Source organism: Phocoena sinus, chromosome 9 (assembly GCF_008692025.1).
Source record: "Phocoena sinus isolate mPhoSin1 chromosome 9, mPhoSin1.pri, whole genome shotgun sequence".
Lineage (NCBI taxonomy): Eukaryota > Metazoa > Chordata > Mammalia > Artiodactyla > Phocoenidae > Phocoena > Phocoena sinus.
In genome coordinates, this window is record NC_045771.1 from 104,401,781 (window position 1) to 104,423,808 (window position 22,028).

At 47.6% G+C, this 22,028-nt stretch overlaps 1 protein-coding gene across 1 annotated transcript in view; it reads left to right on the top strand.

The window, feature by feature from the left end:
* GRB10 (growth factor receptor bound protein 10) overlaps positions 1-22,028 on the top strand; it is a 196,307-nt gene that overhangs the window by 48,618 nt on the left and 125,661 nt on the right. Inside the window, 1 exon segment of the mRNA XM_032642729.1 lies at positions 17,175-17,272. Within this exon segment, the coding sequence (XP_032498620.1) occupies positions 17,222-17,272 (51 nt within the window). The 5' untranslated portion in view covers positions 17,175-17,221.

Below are 22,028 nucleotides of genomic sequence, written 5' to 3' on the forward strand. Positions count from 1 at the left end.
CTCGTGTAGGATGGTGTCGGGCTGGAGAGCCCACAGAAGCACCTGTGATTGGCAGGAAGAGTTTCTTCTTATTTTTGAGATTTAAAAAATAAATAAATAAATTTATTTGTTTATTTTTGGTTGTGTTGAGTCTTCATTGCTGCACAAGGGCTCTCTAGTTGCGGCGAGCGGGGGCTACTCTTCATTGCGGTGCGCGGGCTTCTCATTTTGGTGGCTTCTCTTGTTGCGGATCATGGGCTCTAGGCGTGTGGGCTTCAGTGGTTATGGCTCGTGGGCTCAGTAGCTGTGGCTCGCGGGCTCTAGAGCACAGGCTCAGTAGCTGTGGCACACGGGCTTAGTTGCTCCGTGGCACGTGGGATCCTCCCGGACCAGAGCTCGAGCCCGTGTCCCCTGCATTGGCAGGCGGATTCTTAACCACTGTGCCACCAGGAAAGCCCCTGAAGACTTTATTTTTTAATTAAAACTGATGTATTTAAAGTGAATTTGTTTGGGTTATTTTGAAGCTATGGACACTTCCTGTAACTAACCTAGATATAATAAACCCAATCTTATCCCCTGCCCCGGGGCCCTTAAGGCAACAAAAAGGAGCACATCTTCAAGAAGCTTAAAATTCCAAGGCTGCTGTTACTAAATCCAGCCTTAGGCAGTCAGAGCCCTGGAATTAGAGGGTCTCCTAGCAGCGTGACATTAGGTTAACCTCGATGGCGGTCACTGTTCAGTTGTGTGGTCGTGTAGCCTGGTCACCTTTCACCTTGTGCTACTGGCCAAGAGTAACGTGAGCAGGTTTGCAGCCCTGACTGTGTGTTCATCACAGGCGCTGTGGGCGGAAGATTACCTGAAGCTCCAGCCCTGGTCCCAGGGGAGGGATGCACAGTGGCCTCCTGGAGCATCTCCTCTTTTCCAGCCCCCGTGGCCTGATGGTCACTGTTAGATGAACCCGTGTCATCTCCCATGGGAACTGAGAGCTCCCCCGAGACATTTCTAGGCCAAGACGACATCTCCCCGGCAAGAGCTTAGAAGGGCTTCACATGTCAGGGCTTTTTGCTAAGTGTGAATTGATGAAACACTGAATTAAAAGACTTAAAAATAAGATTATTTGTTTGCCCCCAAATTGTCAAGGTGGTGGACAAGGCAGGGCTTGGGGGTTAGGGTTAGATTGATGTACTGAAAGGGCCGTGAAATCTAAGAGTAACTCCAGCGTCTGTGCTGGTCAGAACTGGCGGAAACATCCCAACACAGGACATGCTGCCAGTTGGCAGCGTTACAGCTGTTGTCCCCAGTGTCACTCGGGGTGGCCTTGTGTGCTGTGACCGGATTCCAGGCCCCTCTCTGAAATGCACTTCAGATCCTGAATTCTGCTCCTTTCTGCTCTGTAGACCAAGCAGAAGCAAGGCTTGCTCTTCTGACCCATAGTTTATATGAATCTGATGCTATGACAGTCAAAAAAAAAAAAAAATGATATACTTTGCTGGATTCACTAACAATCATGGCAAAGTTTCAGAAGCTCGGGCTGCATCAGTTCTTCTAAGAATTAAAATACAGCTGTCGAGCTCACTTTTGGGGGGTAGGTGATTCAGGGACTTAGTGCAACATTTTACGGGTCCAAAGGGTCTTGCGGGGGAAAGTAAGCCCCTGCCCCCAAGGGCTGCCCTGCTGCTGGCTGTCAGTACTCTCCTGAGAGGTCTCTGCTACCCCAGTGGCAGGAGTGCTGACCCTCTGTTTTCTCTTCTCTGCTCCGCGTCGCCCCCGATACCTTGGGGCACCTGCCTAGGGAACCATCTTGTTTATTTGTTTGTTTATTTTTAATTTTAGTATAGTTGATTTACAATCTTGTGTTAGTTTCAGGTGTATAGCAGAGTAATTCAGTTTTTTATATATATATATATATATTCTTTTTCAGATTTTTTCATTATAGTTAATTATAAGATATTGAATATAGTTCCCTGTGCTATACAGTAGGTCCTTGTTGTTTATCTTTTATATATAGTAGTATGTATCTGTTAATCCCAAACTCCTAATTTATCCCTCCCCGCCTCTCTTCCCCATTGGTAACCATAGTTTGTTTTCTATGTCTGTGAGTCTCTTCCTGTTTTGTAAATAAGTTCATTTTTACCTTCTTTCATATTCCACATATAAGCAATATCATATGATGTTTGTCTTTCTCTGCCTGACTCACTTTACTCAGTATGACAATCTCTAGATCCATCCATGTTGCTGCAAAGGGCATTATTTCATTCTTTTTAATGGCTAATATTCCATTATTTATATGTACCACATCTTCTTTATCCATTCGTCTGTCGATGGACATTTAGTTTGCTTCCATGTTTCGGCTATTGTGAATAGCGCTGCAGTGAACATTGGGGTGCACGTATCTTTCCGAAGTATGGTTTTCACCAGATAAATGCCCAGAAGTAGTATTGCTGGATCATATGGTAGCTCTATTTTTAGTTTTTTGAGGAACCTCCATTCTGTTCTCCATAGTGGCTGCACCAACTTACATTCCTACCAACAGTGTAGGAGGGTTCCCTTTTCTCCACACCCTCTCCAGAATTTATCGTTTGTAGATTTTTTGATAATGGCCATTCTGACCTGTATGCGGTGATATCTCATTGTAGCTTTGATTTGCATTTCTCTAATAATGAGTGATGTTGAACATCTTTTCATGAGCCTTTGGCCATCTGTATGTCTTCTTTGGAAAAATGTCTCTTTAGATCTTCTGCCCGTTCTTTGATTGGGTTGTTGTTTTTTGGTATTGAGCTGTATGACTTGTTTGTATATTTTGGAGATTAATCCCTTGTAAGTCTCATCTTTGACGGATGTTTTCTCCCGGTCCGTAGGCTGTCTTTTCGTTTTGTTTATAGTTTCCTTTGCTGTGCAGAAGCTTTTAAGTGCAGAGCATTTTACTGCACCTTGTTTTTTGTTGCCACATCAGTATCTGTAATCCAAGCAGCTTGGTGTTTTTAGGCTGCGAGGTTGTTTCCAGCATTTTGCCATCACGGGCAGCTCTGCGGTGCAGCCGCTCGTTTGCTCCCATTGGGCCTGTGGGTGCAGGTGCCCCCGTCCGTCCTCAAGGCACCTGACGCTCTCCCAGCTCCAGCACTGGGCTCGGGGCTGGCCGGGAAGAGAGGGAAGCTCAGGCCTTTTATGAGATTCACTTTCTGAAAGAATGAAATTAAGAAGCTCTGATGCCACCATCTTCAGTATTTTGTAATTTAACGAGAGACCTCAGTCCAGAATCTGGAAAGTGTGATTTAGATATAACCTCTGGGGGCTTTTCTTCAAGTTTTCTTTAGGAGAAAAGAAGTCTGTAGTCAGTGGTCCGTGTTTTATTATACTGACAGTGCTTTCCTCTTAGGTGTTGATTGGAAGGATTTTGGTGTATATACATTTTGGAAAGTACTTAAAACCAAGGGCTGTTTTATAGAGCATCCTGGGTTTTTCTGATGAAGTTTGAACCACTTTCTCAAGAATTACGCAGTCAGGTTTGTAGGCAGCAGGGACACATCTGAGTGTTCTGTTTCCCACTGGTGGTAACGTCACTTATTCCCACGTGAAGGTTGTGCTTCTGGGACGGTGGGTGGTGTGGCTGGCAATGGGGGTGGCATCTTGCTTGTCCCCCCTCCTTTTTTTTTGGCTGCACTGCGAGGCTTGCAGGGTCTTAGTTCCCCGACCAGGGATTGAACCTGGGGCCATGGCAGTGAAAAGCGCTGAGTCCTAACCACTGGACTGCCGGGGAAGTCCTTCCCCTTTTTGACTTAATTGATTTAGTTTCTTAATTTCTGTTTCTTGTTTTATAATTTTAATATGCAAAGATCTGTCCCTTGGAAGTTACCCAGAGTCAGTCAGTAATTTATAGTGATTCGTGAACCTCAAGAATCAGGGATTATAAGTGATGATGTCAATAGTGAAAACAAAACATTAATGAATTAAAAAAAAAAAATATATAAGAGAAGATAAGTTCTTTTCAAAGGACCCCAATTTTAGATCTGTATGTAAGTTATCTACATTTTTAAAAATTAAAAAAAGTTTTTTAAACTTTTTATTTTATATTGGAGTATAGTTGATTAACAATGTTGTGGTAGTTTCAGGTGTACAGCAAAGTGATTCAGTTATACACATACATGTATCTATTCTTTTTCAGATTATTTCCCCATTTAGGTTGTTACATAATACTGAGCAGAGCTCCCTGTGCTATACAGTAGGTCCTTGTTGGTTATTCCTTTTAAATATAGCAGTGTGTACATGTCATTCCGAAACTATCTGCAGAAAAACGTGGTCCGAAAGGATACACGCACCCCCGTGTTCATTGCAGCACTATTTACGATAGCCAGGACGTGGAAGCAACCTAAATGTCCATCGACAGAGGAATGGATAAAGAAGATGTGGTACATATATATATATATATATATATATATATTGTATACAGTGGAGTATTACTCAGCCATTAAAAAGAATGAAATGATGCCATTTGCAGCAACATGGATGGACCTAGAGATTGCCATACTGAGTGAAGTAAGTCAGACAGAGATAGTTAGGGAGTAATCCACATTTTAAATTATAATGGCTTTTCTTCTTGCCCCATCCTCCCTCCTCCAAGGTCCCCTGGTCATGCACGGGCAGGATCCCGTAATGTTGGGGGGCACCCCATCCGTCCTTTGCTCTGACTCTCAGGCCCGCAGTGGTTCCCCGTCCGTGAGGTCCTGTGTCGCTGTGTGGCCCTGGGCAGGTCACCCAGCATCTCAGAGCCTGTGCCCTCATCTGCGACACTGGGATGGCCACGCTCACAGGTGTCAGAGTGGTCTAGGTTTCACTGCGCCCGTGTGGGTTTCACCTTGTCCAGGGCACACATTTACCCAAGGTGGGCGGGTGTCCTCCTTGTCTCTGCAGACGTGGGCGTGAGCAGGACAGTGTGTGGTGTGCGTGCAGGTCCCTGTGATTCTGTGTCCAGTGCTGTCCCCAGGTCTTCTGCCCCGTGCAGCCTGCCCATCCTCTGTGGCTGTCCTCCCTCCCTCGTCTCCTGACGTCATCCAGTGGTGCCACCTCGTCTGAGCATCGGCTTAGCGATCCCGTCTTGTGCCCGACACACAACCTCCATGCCCGCACGCCCCTGCCGCAGAGGTGGGGACGTGTCTCAAAAGTCCAGTGCCCTGGTCGAGGGTATGTATTGGCTTTATTCCCCGTGTGGTACAATGCATCCTTGTAGCTTATTTATTTTATACTCAGTAGCTTGTGTCTCTTAATCCCCTACCCCTACCTTGCCCCCTGACCCCACTGGTAACCACTAGTTTGTTCCCTGAATCTGTGAGTCTCCTTCTGTTTTGTTATAGTCACTAGCTTGTTGTGTTTTTTAGAGTCTAGGTGTAAGTGAGATCATACAGTTCAAATAGCATATTTCAAACAAGTCTCTCCAAGCGCTGAGATGTGCAGTCCTAGGTCCTGCTCGCACACGTGGTCAGAGTTAGACCCTGGTCCCTAAGGACACACGGTTTGCAATGATGGGGTCATTCTTTGCTGCAGGTCGTTCTGATGGCTGTTTAAGCTGCACCCTCCCCCTGCCCTTCCACCAATGCCTGATGGAGAAAGGTGAAAACCGACCTTCTAAAAGGGATTCTTTATATTTGCGTAGGAAAAAATAATAGATTTTTCAAAGGCAAAAACAGACGGGGCACAAGCTTCCAGTTGGGAATCTAGCCCTTAGCGTTCAGTTACGGCCATTTTGAAAGCTGAGTGTATTTTTCACTTCAAACAGCTTTGTAGTTGTAGGGTCCCCCCAACCCAGCCCCCAGAAAGAGAGGCGTGATCCTTCAAAGCTTTGTTGCAGTTTTCTCCCATTTTTTTCCCCTTGCCAACATCATAAAAAAAAGGAATAATAATTGTAAAAGAAAAAGATGAGAGCGGTGGTTCTCAACATCAGAAGCGCCCGAGGAGCTTAAAACAACGCCCCTTCTCCCAATTCGAGATCTTGTTTTCACTGGTCTGGGGTCCAGCCCAGGTAACTGGAGTTTTAAAAACTCCCGGAATGGATTTGCTGTGCAGCCCAGTGGTGGGCGCCGGGTCGGCCCGAGTGTATCGCCTGACAGTCCTGAAAGGCATGTTGCTTTGCAGGCCTCATCCCCAAAGTCTCTGATTTAGTAGGCCCAGGTCTGGGCTGAAATTTGTATTTTAACAAGTTCCCAGGTGATACCTGTGCTGTCTGTTCATAATCTGAAAACCACAGGACTGTTGGGTTCTGGTTAAGGGAGTGGACTTCTGGCCTGAGCTCTCCTACCTTCCTCAGTCCTTCCCATCACTAGCCCTGGGACCTTGACCATCCTGCCTCATTTCCTCTTATAAACAGTGGGAATCATACACACACAAATCCATAGACACAGTTAGCCCAGGGCCTGGTCTAAACAAGTACATGGTTTTCTTTATATTGGAAATATATAGGTGGAAGGAGGGTGGGTTGTTTTTTTTTTTTTTTTTTTTTTTGCGGTATGCGGGCCTCTCACTGTTGTGGCCTCTCCCGTTGCGGAGCGCAGGCTCAGCAGCCATGGCCCACGGGCCCAGCCGCTCCGCGGCATGTGGGATCTTCCCGGACTGGGACACGAACCTGTGTCCCCTGCATCGGCAGGCGGACTCTCAACCACTGCACCACCAGGGAAGCCCAGGAGGGTGGGTTTTACTCAAGTTGATCGTAAGATTTATTTTTTAGTTTATTCTGATTTTGGTATATATTTCTAATGAAAGTTATAATTTCATTGAAATTACCAGATTTCTTTCTTTACTAAGGCCCATAAAATTACCATATGATGAAAAAAACTCATTATATTCCTTTTCTTAATTAAAATTTTGTGTATTGGTGGGTTTTTAAAGTGTATTTTTTTTTTTTTTTTTTTTTTTTTTTTTGCGGTACGCGGGCCTTTCACTGCTGTGGCCTCTCCTGCTGCGGAGCACAGGCTCTGGATGCACAGGCCCAGCAGCCATGGCTCACGGGCCCAGCTGCTCCGCGGCACGTGGGATCTTCCCGGAACCGGGCACGAACCCGTGTCCCCTGCATCGGCAGGCGGACTCTCAACCACTGCGCCACCAGGGAAGCCCTAAAGTGTATTTTTAAGAATTTTGTCTTTTATTTTCTTTCTTGGATTTTCATAAACTTTGTTATGTTTTGCTTTCTGGTTTGTTTTTGACCAGATTTCCTTCCTTCTGGTTCAAGGCTGGGTTCACATTGTTTATATAATTTCTTTTCCCCTTTGTAGACGGTGCAGGAGTCGTGGCCTTATTCGTTCTCCTGTCATTTCTCTTGCTTTGTGTTACCTCTCGCCATAAGGGACGGTGCTCATTGACCTCACTGTCCAGAGATGGTTATTGTATTAATTTTCTCCTTGGACCAGCTATTTAGGCCAGTGCTTGTTTTTAATTTTCAAGTGGCTGACTTGTTGCTTTTTACACAGATGTTTTTAATTTCTAGCTGTGTTGTGTTTGGCTGTCGCTCAGGGCGGGTTGGCACAGTGGCCGGCTGTCCCTGTGTCCACCCTGGCACCCGTGGAATCGGGTCTGTGCCTTCATGTCACAGTGGGGAGGGGGATCAACACAGGTGTTTCTTAGCTCAGAGATCTTTATGTGTTAGCAAGATGCACTGATATTCTTTGTGGCTTAGTATTTTTTAAAATCATTTCGCAGGTGTTTGTAAATATTTGCACGTGTGCGCTTTTCATGCATATTCATTAATTCTGTCTCGTCATTGCAGGGTGTTGTGCGTTCTTTTGATCCCAGAGTGATTCCTCCCTTTGCCCTCAGTGATGAGCACAAGTGTCCAACGACAAACGCTTTTTCTCACTTTCTCCTTGGAGGTCTTAGGCTTTGGGTTGGTTTGTTTGCTTTTAGTGTAAACTTTTTACTGAAGCATAGCATCCATTTTTATAATTGAAGATTTGTTTATAGTGTTGATTTGTTATTTGGAGGGTGAAGACCTAACACTGCTTTTGCTCATTACTAATTACACTTTTATCTGTGTGGATTAGTGTTTCTTTGTTTTAATGATACTTTTCTATCATTGCCGACACTGTTATTGTTGTGTTTGAGTGTGTGTTCTTGTATCTTTGCCTGTTCTGTCTCTGTCTCTCCCTTTTCTAGCTCTCTTTTTAAAGCTTTTCTATTTCACTTTGCTTTGGGTATTTTGTTTTACATCGGCATTTTTTTTTTTTTCTGCGGTACGCGGGCCTCTCGCTGTTGTGGCCTCTCCCGTTGTGGAGCACAGGCTCCGGACGTGCAGGCTCAGTGGCCATGGCTCACGGGCCCAGCCGCTCCGCGGCACGTGGGATCTTCCCAGACCAGGGCACGAACCCGTGTGCCCTGCATCGGCAGTCGGACCCTCAACCACTTGCGCCACCAGGGAAGCCCATCGGCATATTTTTGAATATTATTTTCAGAAGAAGGGAATTAGACAGTTGCCATTTATTGCTCCATATGTCATCCATCTTCTGAACCAGTTTTTTCTGCTTTGAATGCTTCTTCATCTGCCTGTTTTCTATTTTCCCTTTGATGTTTCAAGTATTACTAGTTTATTTTTATCCTCTTATTATGATTGAAAAGACAAGTATTCTGCTTTCAATTCTGCAAGTGATTATCTTAAAATATCGTGAACATTGCAGTTATGTTTTCCCTAGTAAAGGGGCAGGATCTCTGCCTTTTATGAAAGGCACAGGTTTCTTTTTAACAAATCCTACAGGGATTCATTTTAAGATTTGAAACTTCTCTTTTAATTTTTTTGTTTTTTCTTTTAAAAATTTTTTGTTAATTTTTTCCAGTTTTATTGAGATATAATTGACATACAAAACTGTAAGTTTAAGTTGTACAGTGTAATTATTTAAGTTTATTATGAAATGACCACAGTATTTAATTTTTAAACTAAATTTTATTCTTTAACCTGTCCACCAACAATTGTACTGTTTCATTTTATGCTGTTATACGTTATATGTTATACATTATTTATTACACATTGTTTATTATACTGTGATACCGTTTAGCCTTATTAGTTGGCAGATGCTTCTTGAGGCCCTACTACGTGCTGTCTGGGTGTGGCAGGCATCAAAAGGTGGGCAGCGTTTGCGGGGAGAGAAGAGAAAGAATGAAACAGACGCTCTGAGGAGCACAAAGAACATTTCCTGAGGAAGTGGAGCGGAGTTTCTCAGCAGTATTAAATGCACATTCTGGATATGTGGTTACCTGAAAACAGAAAGGGCCCATTCACACCGTCTGGGATTCAGGGGGTCTTGGGCATGGCTGGTTGCCTTAAGCAGAGGCGTCGCGTTTTCCTAGAGTGGGTCAGAGATGGAGGTGGGCACAGGGACCAGTCTGGAGCAGGTGCCTGGAAAGCAGGGGGCAGTGTGGGGATGGACAGGCCAGTGGGCAGCAGCCTCCAGGCTGCAGGAGGACAGCCCATAAACCTGGAGGTGGGCGCGGACTGCAGGCCCCAGCCTGACCCTGTTTTCACACTGTGGGTTGCACCCCATTGTTGTTCCTGGAAATCAAGTCCGTAGGTCACGAAAACACTAACGAGGAGAACAGAGCAGAAGGGGATGGATTGGGGCAGGCTGCGTGTAGTCTTCGCACTCGCTGCGCCGGGGTCACGGGGAGGCTGCAGGATCCACCCGGGCACCCGCTGCGTCCACCACAGTCAGCCTTCTCATCAGAGTCACCCTCACGGCGGGTGGGGTGCTGAACAGCAGAAATCCACCGTGAGTGTCATCTGTAGCTGGTCGTGATGTGAAAGGCATGAATAAGCACGTCATCTGCGTCAGCCTGAGTCTGCAGGGTTCCAGGGAGGAACGCCCCACGTACTTTTCAGAAAAAGGGTTGTTGAGTGCAGCACTTTTCAAGTTTATGACAATTGTACCGTTTTAATTTAGTACACATTGCCCTTAAAGTGAAAAAAAAAGAAAACCACATAAACATGAAAAGAACAAAGGCATGTTCAAGTTCAGCTGCTGGGTCCAGAAGTGTAAATATTGACAGTGTTAAGAAAAATGTTGACTCTAGAATCAGCAAACTTTTGACTTTGCCTGAACTGTGTTTCTGAACTACAGTCCAATAAGGAGAACAGGGCAGACTTTATGAAGAAGATTATTTAAATTTTTATCACAAGTTCAAAACTCAGTTGAAATGGGACATACATTATTTAGATTGGAATTCACGCGCAGGAGGACTGAACTTTCAGAAGTAAAGGGACGTATGGAAATAAGACAGCAAGCGGAACTTAGCGATGAGTCCCTTGAATCAAAGGAATGAAAGAGACAGTAGTGATTGGTACAATTTCTTCATCATTCTACGCGTGTTAATGAGAATCCCTTTTATCACCGTAGATAGAAAGTTGCAATATTGACCTGCTTTGGAAACTGTTCCTCAGTATCTGTATGGAGCACACCATTTTTGTTAAATCCACGGATGATTTAGAATTTAACCTCTTTAAAGTAGCACAGTGTATCAGTACCTCTGTACTGTTGTAGGACATTTAGAAGTAAGGTTTCCTCAGACTCACAGACAGAGAGAACAGACTGGTGGTTGCTACAGGGGAGGGGGCTGGGAGAGGGAATGGGTTGGGAGTTTGGGGTTAGCAGATGCCAACTGTTACACAGATAAACAACAAGGTCCTGCTGTACAGCACAGGGAAGTATGTTCAATATCCTGTGATAAACCCTAATGGAAAAGAATATGAAAAAGAATGTATATATGTATATAACTGAGTCACTTTGCTGTACAGCAGAAATTAACACAAGATTGTAAATCAGCTATATTTCAACTAAAAAAAAGAAGTGAGGTTTTCTGTCCAGAGTGGGTACAGGTTTTTTAGTCTCCACGAGAACAGGATAATGATAGAGCTTTTAGTCTTTGTCAGGTATGGGTGACAAATTATGAGATAATTTTTCTGCCGGACTTGATGGATGGGTTCAGTTTCACCTCCTAGACAAGTGGGTTACACAGAGTCACAGAACTGAGAAAGGGTCAAGATACATCAAAATGGAAAAGCTTGAATAAACAAAAGCTATATTTGGAATCACTTTATATGTCTCTGAGCATTAGCTTCGAAACTCTGCCTGCTCTCATGGTTGTGTTATAAAAATTAGCGAAAGTTGTTAATTTTATTAAAGGAAGCTCACTGAATAGCCAACTTATAATTTTTTTAAACATGGGGATAAAATATACAAAACATAAAATTTGCCATTTTAACCATTTTAGCAGCTCAGTGGAATTATGTTCATAAAGCTGTGTAAACATCACTGCTATTTATTTCCAGAACGGCTTCATCATCCCAAACGGAAATTCTGTGCCCATTAAACAAACCCCCCACCTCCCAGACCCTGGTAACCGTTATTCTACTTTTTGTCTCTAAACTAGGTACCTCATACAAGTAAGATCGTACAGTATTTGTCCTTTCGTGATTGGTTTATTTCACTTAGCATTGTTTGTCTTTAAGGTCCATCCATGTGGTGGCGTGTATCAAAATTCCACTTCTTTTCAAGGCTGAATAACAGTCCATTGTTTGTTTATAGTACATGTTGCTTATCCATTCATCTGGCAACGGACACTGGGTTTAGTTCCACCTTTTGGCTGTTGTAAACAGTGCTGCTATGAACATGCGTGTACAGGTACTTGTTTGAGTTCTTGCTTCCGATTCTTTTGGGTGTATACCTAGAAATAGAATTGCTGGAACTTGCGTTAATTCTGTGTTTAATTCTTTGAGGAATTGTCATGCCAGTTTTTATAGAGGCTGCACCTTACATCCTCACCAGCAATGCAGAAGGGTTCCAATTTCTCTGCATCCTCACCATACTTATTATTTTCCTGGTGTCTCGTTGTGATTCGATCTGCATTTCCCTAATGACTAGTGATATTGAGAGTCTTTTCATGCTTGTGGATCATCTGTGTATCTTCTTTGGAGAAGTGTCAAGTCCTTTGCCCATTTCTGAATTTGGTGTTTTGCTTTTTTGTTGTTGAGTTGCAGGAGTTCTTTATTTATTCTGGCTATTAAGCCCTTATCAGATATATGATTTGTAACTATTTTGTCCCTTTCTGTGGGTCTTTTCACTCTCTTGAGAGTGTCCTTTGATGCACACATCTTTTAAGTTGGATGAAGTTCAGTTTATATGTTTTTCTCTTTTGTTGCCTGTGTTTTTGGTGTCGTATCCTCGAAATCATTGTCAAATCCAGTATCATGAAAAATTTTCCATATGTTTTATAGTTTTAACTCTCCATTTAGGTCTTTAATCCATTTTTAATTAATTCTTGTTTGTAGGGTAAAGTAAGAGTCCAGCTTTATTCTTTTGCATGTGGATATCCAGTTTCCCAGAACCACTTGTCGAAAAGACTGTCCTGTTGCCCAGTGAATGGTCTCGGGACCTTTGTTAAAAATCAGTCCACCATGTGTGAGGGTTTATTTCTGGGCTCTCTGTTCTGTTCCATTAGTCTATGTCTGTCCTTATGCCAATATCACACTGTCTTGATTACCATAGTCTTGTAGTAAGTTCTGAAATCAAGAGATGTGAGTCCTCCAACTTTGCTTTTCTTTTTCAAGATGTTTTTGGCTATTTGGGGTCCCATGAGAATCCTTATGAATTTTAGAAACAATATAGCGATTTCTGCAAAAAATGCCAGTGGGTCTTTGATAGGGATTACATGGAATCTATAACTTGCTTTGGATAGTATTAATTATCTTAACAATATTAAATATTTCAACCCATGAATACATGATGTTTGCCTTATAGCTTATTTATGTTCTTATAGCGACATTTGGTAATTGGTGCACAAGTCTTTTGCTGCCTTGGTTAAATTTATTCTTAATTATTATTTTTGATGCTGTTTTGAATGGAGTTGTTTTCTTAATTTCCTTTTCAGATTTTTCATTGTTAGTATTTGGAAACACACCTGATTTTTGCATGTTGACTTTTGTATCCTATAGATTTGATGAATTTGTTTATTAAGCTCTAGGGTGTGTGTGTGTGTGTGTGTGTGTGTGTGTGTGTGTGTGTGTTTGTAAATTTTAGGGTTTTCTACAGATAAGATCATGTCATCTGTGAACAGAGATAACTTTAGTTCTTCTTTTCCCATTTGGATGTAGTTTCTTTCTTTTTCTTACTTGATTCCTCTGGCCAGAACTTCCTATACTTTGTTCAGTAGAAGTGGTGCAAGGATCATCCTCACCTTCCTTGTTTGTGATCTTGGAGGGAAAAGCTTTCCATCTCTCGTCATTGAATGTGATGTCAGCTTTGGGTTTGATATATCTTATTAGAGACCAATTAATCCAAACCTTTTGCTGTGTCTAACTGTAGTTCTCTTTTCCCAGAGAACCTACTCAACGGGGCTTATGGGATATGTATTTTTCTGGCTGGGAAGCAACCACATGTGGCAAATATTGGGTCGGCCGAAAAGTTCGTTCGGGTTTTTCCGTCGCCGCAGAAAAACCCGAACGAACTTACTGGCCGACCCAGTACTTTCAAAGGTGATATTTAGGTGGTAAAACTGGCACATATAAATATTTTCGGCACTCTTAACCCCCATTAAATTTGCAGCTTCCAGGGGAAAATAAACAGTACGTCTCCATACGTCCCCTACGTCCAGGAGTTCCTGAGGGTGTGCGGGATAGGGCAAGCAGGATGCACGGGTGAGTGGGGGACAGGGCAGTGACAGCAGGGGAGGTAGGGACATGGGACAGCCTGATGGGAGGGGCACAGAGAGGATCCTGAGGGGCCGGGGGGGCTGTCCTCCACAGAAAGGAGGGGCCTGGAGCACACTGACCCCTCCCCCAGGCCATTGGGAGTGAGGTGAAGGGGAGAAAAACAGCACCCCCAGGAAAGCGTGGCTGCAGTGAGGGTGGAAGGCAGGAGGCGTGTTTGTTGAAAGGGCTGGGGGGTGGCGAGGACGTGGCGGGTGCCGGGCAGCGGCCCATAGAGTCATCAGACCCACGCGGCCGTGTGTTTGTGGTGGGGAGGCCTACGGGGCATCGTGGCGTGATCCTGGGATCTTACAGCTAGTGGTTGGGGTGTTAATGTGTGTGTGTATTCGGAGATTTATTTTAAGGAATCGGCTCCAGTGAGGGCGAGGCCGGCAAGTCTGGGATCCGTGGGGCAGGAGTTTGCTACAGCCTCGAGGCCGGATTCCTTCTTCTCCAGGAAACCTCCATCTTTGCTCTTAAGGCCTCCAGCTGATGGCACGAGGCCCACCCCCACCGTGGAGGGGACTCGCTTCAAGTCCCGTGTCTGCAGATGTTTCCACTTCTACAGAATGCCTTCGGAGCAACCCCCCACTGGTGTCTGGTTAAAGGGCTGGGTGGTAGAGTGTGGACAGACAGACACAGGAGACTAAACTACCACGGGGGCGAGTGGCCTCAGGGCTGGAGGAGCCTGAAGGCCTGGGGGCTGCCGGTCCTGCGGAGGCTGCAGGGAGGCCACCAGCCTCACCCGTCCTGCCGTGGGGACAAAGCACCTCCGCCATCTTGTTACCATTGCCAGGTCTCTCCAGCCCAGCAGCCTCTCGCGGGCCGTCCTCGTGTTTCTGTGCGGGTGACTTAAAGAGTCCCAGAGACCTCGCAGAAGACATAACTGGGTGACAGTAAATGCTTCTGCTCCTTTTAGCTGTGAGGACAGTTTGGTAGTGTTTTAATAATTTGGGGTCTGTATTAGTTTTCTAGGACCCCCATAATAAAGTATCATAGACTGGGTGGCTTAAACAACAGAAATTTATTTTCCCATAGCTCTGGAGGCCAGAAGTCTGAGGTCAAGGTGTGGGCAGGGCTGGTCCCTCCTGAGGCCTCTCTCCTGGGCGTGTGGATGGCTGTCTTCTCCCCGGGTCCTCACGTGGTCGTCCCTCTGTGTGTGTCTGTGTCCTCATCTCTTATGTTCGATCAGGACCCATGGTAATGTCTCATTTTGCCTTGATTACTGCTTTGAAGACCCCACCTTCAAATATGGCCGCATTCTGAGGTCCTGGAGGTTAGGGCTTCAACATATGAGTTTGGGGCGGGGTGAAGGGGACACAGTTCAGCCCATAACCGGATCTGACCTTGATTATTTTTGCAATCATCTTTGGTGGAATTAGTATCCCCAGTTTTATGCCCTACCTAAGTCTTTCAGTTTTCCTCTGAGAAGCTTCTGTGAGTCTTTTATTTCTGAGTTCTAGAAAACTGAGCCTGTGATGTGAGTTGAGGGAGAAATCTGAAATGTGAGGAGCCCTGTCCCGTGACGATTTCTGGTCTTTCCCGGTCTGTCCTCTGCGTCCTGCATGTCACATTGTGCCATTGTGCTTTAGCTCATCCTCTCTGTGGGCTGTTTGCGGTGCTTCTGGAATTTCTCTCCCGTGGATTTAGTTCCCTGCAGTGTTGGTTCTGCTGGCACCAGCATCGGTTCGTCTTGTCCTGAGCAGGTCCTTGTCTGTAGTGTTTCTTCCAGTCCCATTTTTCCTGGGTTTTCTATTCTTTCATTGAGAGAAGTGAACCATTTTCTCAATTTCTCTTATTTTTCTCATAGTAAAGCTACTTCAGGGAAATAAGCCTTTACAGGCCCCGGAGGGTAAGATTGGGAAACACCTTCTCAGCTCTGTTTCCCGGTTCACGCATCATCGAGGCTCTGGTTACTGTTCACTGAAATGCAGCCTCAGGGGTGAGCTGTCCCCTTGGAGGGGACACTGGACACCCACCTGTCCCCGTAGGGGCGGAGGGTGTCCCTCCAGGTAGCCCTGGACGTGGCAGGTGGCCCTTGTTGCTGTCTGGTTTTCTCCCCTCTGACAGGGTGATGCTGAGGGCCCCCTGAGCCCCCTTTGTGAACCCTGCCTGCGTGGACACAGGCCCTGAAGAGCCAGGCGGTGTCTTTCCGCCGGTGCTTCCTGAGAGTGAGGCTGGGGGCTGCCACGGAGAGAGTTCTGTTACCAGGGAGCACAAGGTTCATCTGTGGGGAGTGAGACCAGGAAGGGGCATCTGCAGCTCAGTGTGGCAGATGGAGCCCAGAGTGGACACTGACTGAGCTATCGTGGGTGGTGGTGATTGGTGAGGGGCAATTCAGGGGGGCTTCCTGGAGGAGGTGATCCCTGAGCTCATTCCTACAGGGTAGCAGGATTTAGCTGCTGATGGAGTTGAGAACAAAGCCTATGGGTGCAGAGGCTGGAGAAAGCCTTGCATGGTCAGGAGTCATGAATTGTTCAGGGCCGAGGGTCCAGGATGCCTCTGGGGTGGATTATGACAGAGAATGTTAATGGCTGTTGCCACCGTTCCTGAAACTGTTCTTAATTCCGGTGATTTCTGAGAGAGAGGAATGGGGTGTGTGTGTGTGTGTGTGTGTGTGTGTGTGTGTGTGTGTGTGTGTAGCAGACAAGGGGGCTGTTCTCTTGGAGAAGGTCACATCATAGGTGGTCTCTTGTCTGTGAGTGTCAGGCGTGGCGTTTTTTGTGTCCAGAAACAAAGGGGTGATGGGTCCCCAGTCCGGACCAGGGTGCTGTGCCGCCCACCCCTGCCCCAGTCCTCTGCATTTTGCGGGAGGTGGGGTTTGTTGGGGTCGGCTCCGAAACTCTCACTGACTGTCTCGTACAGATCAGGTGTGTGGTTTTACCCCAGGAGATTCAGGAGGAAGACAGGACCTCCCTTCCCTGCCTGTCGGGGGCTCCTTGCAGGAGCCCAGTGTGCGTCTTCACGGAGCTGATGTCGCTCCAGCCCTCCCGGGAGCCGGAGGCGGGTCTTAAGGTCCATTCCAGAGGCCCCGCCCATGAGCGTTGTTCCCAGCATGGCGCCTGCAGGGAGCGCCTGGACCCTGTAGGTGGTGGTGCGACGTCCACTGACAGTGGCTCCTTCTAGGCTGTGGCTGGTGGGGGCAGCATTTACACGGGTGGTGCTCAGAGGACGCCGGCAACACCCCACCACCCCACAGTGCTTCTTTGGACTCAGGTGGTCTGTGTTGCCCAAAGTCTCAGAAAGTCTTCAGGATGTTAATAACTGTGGATGGCCGCCTCCTCACCCCTCTGAGTGCCTCTGCCCCACGGGCCCTGTGACCACAGGTGGCTGCTCGAGGTTCTGGAGTTGGTGCCAGCCCCCTGGCGCCCCCAAGGTCTGAGTGGCGTCCGGCGTCACCTGTGCAGGCGCGTTGCCCGTGAGCCGCCGGTGAGCGGCGGGCTTTCCCTCTGGCCGGGCTTCTCACGGTCTGTCTTCGTTCCAGGTGCCGCGGCCCAGTCCACGCGATTTGAAGACGGCGGGAAGGAACCGATGGCTTTAGCGGGCGGCCCAGATTCCTTTCTGCACCATCCATACTACCAGGTATGAGTGAGTGTGGCAGTGGATTCTGGCAGTGGTCTGGCCCAGGGCCGGGGCACAAATGTAGCTCATAACCTGACCATCCACCACTAGCAGGTCAAGGAGGAAGTGCTGAGTGGGGCTGCGGACGCGCCCTTCAGCGCAAAGACCAGGCACTTTCGCGTGGCCTTCCTTGCTTTGCTTGGAAGAGCTCATCATCACTGTGACCGCAGCATCCTTTTCTACAAGACTTGCATTGTAGTGCACACTTCCCTGCAATGAAGCGGGCCCTGTGTTGTCTCCTGCAGGGCCCTGAAACTCCAGATGGTGAGTGGGAAGGGTGGCGAATGTTGGGATTTCAAGCAGAGGCATGAGCTTCTGGGACGAGGAAGTAGGAAGGAGAAGGTCCTCGGCCCAGCAGTGACCTGCCTGTCACAGGTGGAGCCCTTCCCACCCCGATAGCGTCAGGCAGGCTTTGGGGGACCGCAGGTTCACCTCCAGCCCTTCTGCCTGGGCCGTTGGACGAGTTTCATCTGTAAGTGTCCTTTATCTCCTGTGGCAGGTTTTCGTGTGAACTTTTGCTTTATGGTGTAGACAGATACGTTTGATCCTTAGGCCTTTGGATTTGGCAAGGGAATCTTGGTTTCTCCTCCTCAGCCCTGCAGCATGTGAAGAAGCACTTGCGCCACCTCTCTCTCGGCCTCTGTTTTTCCAGCAGGAGTCTTACGTTTTGAAGTCCCTTGATGTGATATTTGCACTCCTCTGAGCTTGCTTTTCTCTCCCTCCATCTGTGAAGTCTGTGCTTAGCTGCAGTGATGATAATTTGCCCGTAGCATAGGGGCTGCAGAGAGGTATCTTTTTAATTTTTTTGGTGTCAGAGAGAAAGAGGTCTTGGAAGAAAGACTGGAGATTAGGAGTAGCATTCACTGTGATTTCTGGATTTGAGACAAAGCCACAGTCAGTTTCAAGCGAGACAAGGGGGCTGAAACCTTCGCAGAGCCATGAAGTTTGCTGGGGACACCCAGCCTGTTCAGTGGGTGAGCGTTCTCCAGGTCCTGCCCTCTGCCTCCCGTGTGATCATTCCCTGGGTCTTAAAGAGGCCGTGGTTGCCTCACCCTGTCGATCGAAACTCCGTGATGCCGCTATGGGTCATGGGTTCAGCTCTCACTTGACCGTTTAGCTTTGGCTGGTTGTCACCCCAGCCTGCCAGCCTCACACTTGGCACCAGCGCTCCCAGGGAAATGGGATCAGTGAGCTGCAGGGAAAACCTTCCCCGGGGAAGTGTGTCTGCAAGTTAGCTGAGCAATGTCCTCTTTGCTGGTCACAGAGTGAACCGTAAGGGCCAGATAGGACGTAGGGAAGGTTCCACCCCAAAGCCCTCTTAGCTCAACCCACTGGCATCTCAGATTTCCCCTGGTCCGGGCAGGGATGGCAGGAGTGCCAGCTGTAGCCAGAGCCTGGCTTCGCGGACGTGTTAGGTGTTTGTAGTCGCCGTCCCAGTTGCCCAAGGCTCTTCCCAGGAGCCGGGAGGCCGCGGACACACGGTGGGCCCTGCCAGCGGAGCCTGTCACCCCGGGAGGAAGGGCTCCGTCATGCCGTGCCGCGGCTTTTGCAGGCACTGTTGCACTCCTGCGAGAGTCCAGCAGGCGGGCTTGGCAGCTCTTACCCTCTGTTCCTGGAAAAATCAGCCGACAGTTCCAGAATTTCTCAGAACATGGGATGATTTACCATGCGTTCGGTCTTGAGTAATCTGCAGTTACAGCAAATAGATACATCTCCAAGTTTTTAGCGAGAAGAATTTCTTTGTAAGATCGTCAGCGTACAAATAATGTTCTCATTCTAGCTGCTCACTCATCGCTGTGGCTTGGATTAGGGTTCAGTCAATGAGTCGCTGCTCAGTCGAGTTTGTTCTGGACATAGAAGCACCAGAAGGATTTTGTGCATTTAATCACCCTGCTTCCTGCTTCAGGGACAGAGGCAGCAGGTTGGTGGGGGGCATGGGATGGGGGGCTGGTGGAGGGGGGGTGAACTACTTCACTGTTTGACTTAGGCTGTTCCTTTAAACTGTGATATTGTCATGGTTCTGTGGCCTTGGGGGAAACCATGGGATGCCTCAGTGCCCCTGCTGGTGAACAGGGGTGCATGGTGTTGTCAGGGTGCCGCGGGGATTGGGAGAAGGGTGTGGAAGTTACCCGGCCAGCCTGGTCTCAATCGCCCACCCAGGGTCGTTCCCTGTAATTCCTGGTTTTTTTTTGTTGTTTGTTTGTTTTGTTTTGCTTTTTTTCTTTTTGGCTGTGCGGTGCAGCTTGTGGGATCTTAGTTCTCTGACCAGGGATTGAACCCAGGCCCTCAGCAGTGAAAGTGCAGAGTCCTAACCACTGGACCGCCAGGGAGTTCCTCCTGAATTCCTTGGATGTTGACTGAACACCAGCCAGGTGCCACCTGCAGTGTGAGCGCTGGGTGGCAGCTCTTCTCCAGAAGCTGCTTTCCTGGGGCTCCTGACTCCTAGTCGGGGAGAGGGTCACGGGGAAACTGGCAAATGAGATAATTGTGAGTAATGATAATGATTCTCAAGCAAAGAAAATCTGACAGTGGGAGAGAGAGAGGCCAGGAAGTCAGGGAGACCCCCCTGGAGGGAGTGCCCAGAGCTGGGGGGCAGCACCCGGGCCGGGCTGGGGCAGAGCCTTTTCAGGGGCCAGAGGCCAGCACACCTGGCCTAAAGAGCCAGGGAGGGGTCTGGATTTCAGTCACTTAGGAAGGAGAGGTCTTTGGGGATTTATAAATAGAGGCCTACAGCCCACTGTCTGCAGTTCTAAAATCCCCAAAGCTGTGAACCAAGAAGTTTCTTCATGGCTCACATCTTGCAGAATCTGACTCGACCTGTCGGAACTGGGTCCCTCAAGTACACGGGGGGGTGGGCTCGGTGACCGGGCCGCCCTGGACCCTGGGTCATCTTTCTCAAGTCCAGAAAATTTTTATTTCCTAGCCATATCCTCCAGGGTTCTGATTATGTACCTATTATGAGGTACATTTTGTTTCTTTATTATACATAAAATAACATTCGCTATCCTTCAGAAACACATACACACACACAGAAAATAAAAATGAGTTCAGGTACAGACATTTGAGTGAAGTGTTGAACTGTGATGTAGAAACGAGATGCTTGAACTTACGTTTGAGATTCAAACCTGTAGGTTTGAAATTTGAGATAGGTTTTTAAGGTTCCTGTCAGTCCTTAAAGATCTTGGGGGAGAAGGTGTCCGAGATCCCACTGACAAGAGACAGTGGGTCTGAGATCCCGCGCGGCCCCTCATGGCGTATGGAGAGGAGACAGCCCTCGGTGACAGCCTGCACACCCAGCCTTTTCAGGCCTAGCCACCCCGAGAGAAGGCTGCTGTCCTGGCCTTCCTTGTGCATAAGTGCAGTGGCTCCACCCTCGGCATCGGTGAGATTGACAAGAGTCTGGCGAGTATGTCCCGCTACAGGAAAAACACGTGGATTGTTGAAGGCCGGCTCCGGAGACCAAAAACTGCTCTGGCCAAGCGAACCGGGCGACCTGAGGTAGAGCTCCGGGGCCAGAGGAAGGCTTGGGGTGGAGGCGTGGCCTTCCTCGGATCATGGAGGAGACCAGTGGCGTGGAAGAGGAGGAAAAGGAGGACGAGACTGCAGCTGCCGTCCGTGGCCGCAGGGGTCGAAGTGATGGAGAGCTTGATATCACGGCTTCTAGCATCCCAGAGCTGGAGTGCCAGAAAGGAAAACTCAGTGAGCGTCAACTCTTCTCTCACACGAAGCGAGCTGCTCGTCCCAGATGCTTCGGGCAGTCTCCCTGGGTTAGGACCGCTGCAGACGCCGATCCTGGGTGTCGCGCTATTTGACTGGTATCTTTGTGGAAGGAACCGAGGGGAGCTTAGTTCCTGAGGATGTGATAATGCAGGAAGCGGATTCCTTGAAAGTGGCAACACCCAGCCCAGCCTCCTTCCCTCTGAAGGGTGAGTTAGCTGGCTCCAGCACCTTTGCCACTTCTCTTACCCAGGCCCGAGGCCAACCTCGGAAAACTAAGCCTGGGTCTATGCAGTCTAGGCACCTGGAATCTCCTGTCAAAGATCAAGGTTCAGAACAGCCTCAGGCCCATCCTCATCTTCAGGCTCATGAATGCAGTTTTTTGTGAATTAAAATTTATTTCTACCTATATTTTTAGGACCAGTCTCATTTTTAATAAGGTAAAAAAAGTCTACAGACAAAAACTCCTGTTTTTGCCGTGTGAAGTTCCACAAGTGCAGCTATAGAAAAGTGCTTGTCAGTTGAATAAAAGCCACATTTGATAGAGGGGAAAAAAAAAGAAGATTACTGGCGCATCTTCAGATATTTAATCCAAATTTTTATTTCTACTTTTATAATTTTTTTTCCTGCTTTCTGATTTGAAAACGCATCCGCTTGAATTAGAAGTCAAACGTCGTGGAGACTGTCCTCGTGATCCTGCCCTCCTGCAACTCCATTTGCCGGTACAGGGTGAGACAGCAGCCTTCCTGCGATAGCCCCTCCTCCCCTACATCCCCATCGGTAATTTCATAAATTCTGTCTCAGTCCCACGTCTCTGCAGGTTGCTTCCTTTGGCCCCATTTCAGTTGTGCATTCCTGAGCCTTCAGGCCAGGAGCCTCCCCTTGCAGGGCAGGGGTTGGCAAGCCACAGCCTGTGGGCCAAATCCGGCCTCTGCCTGCTTTTGTAAATAAAGTTTTATTGGAACACAGCCATGTCCCTTCAGTTAACATCCCGTCTGTG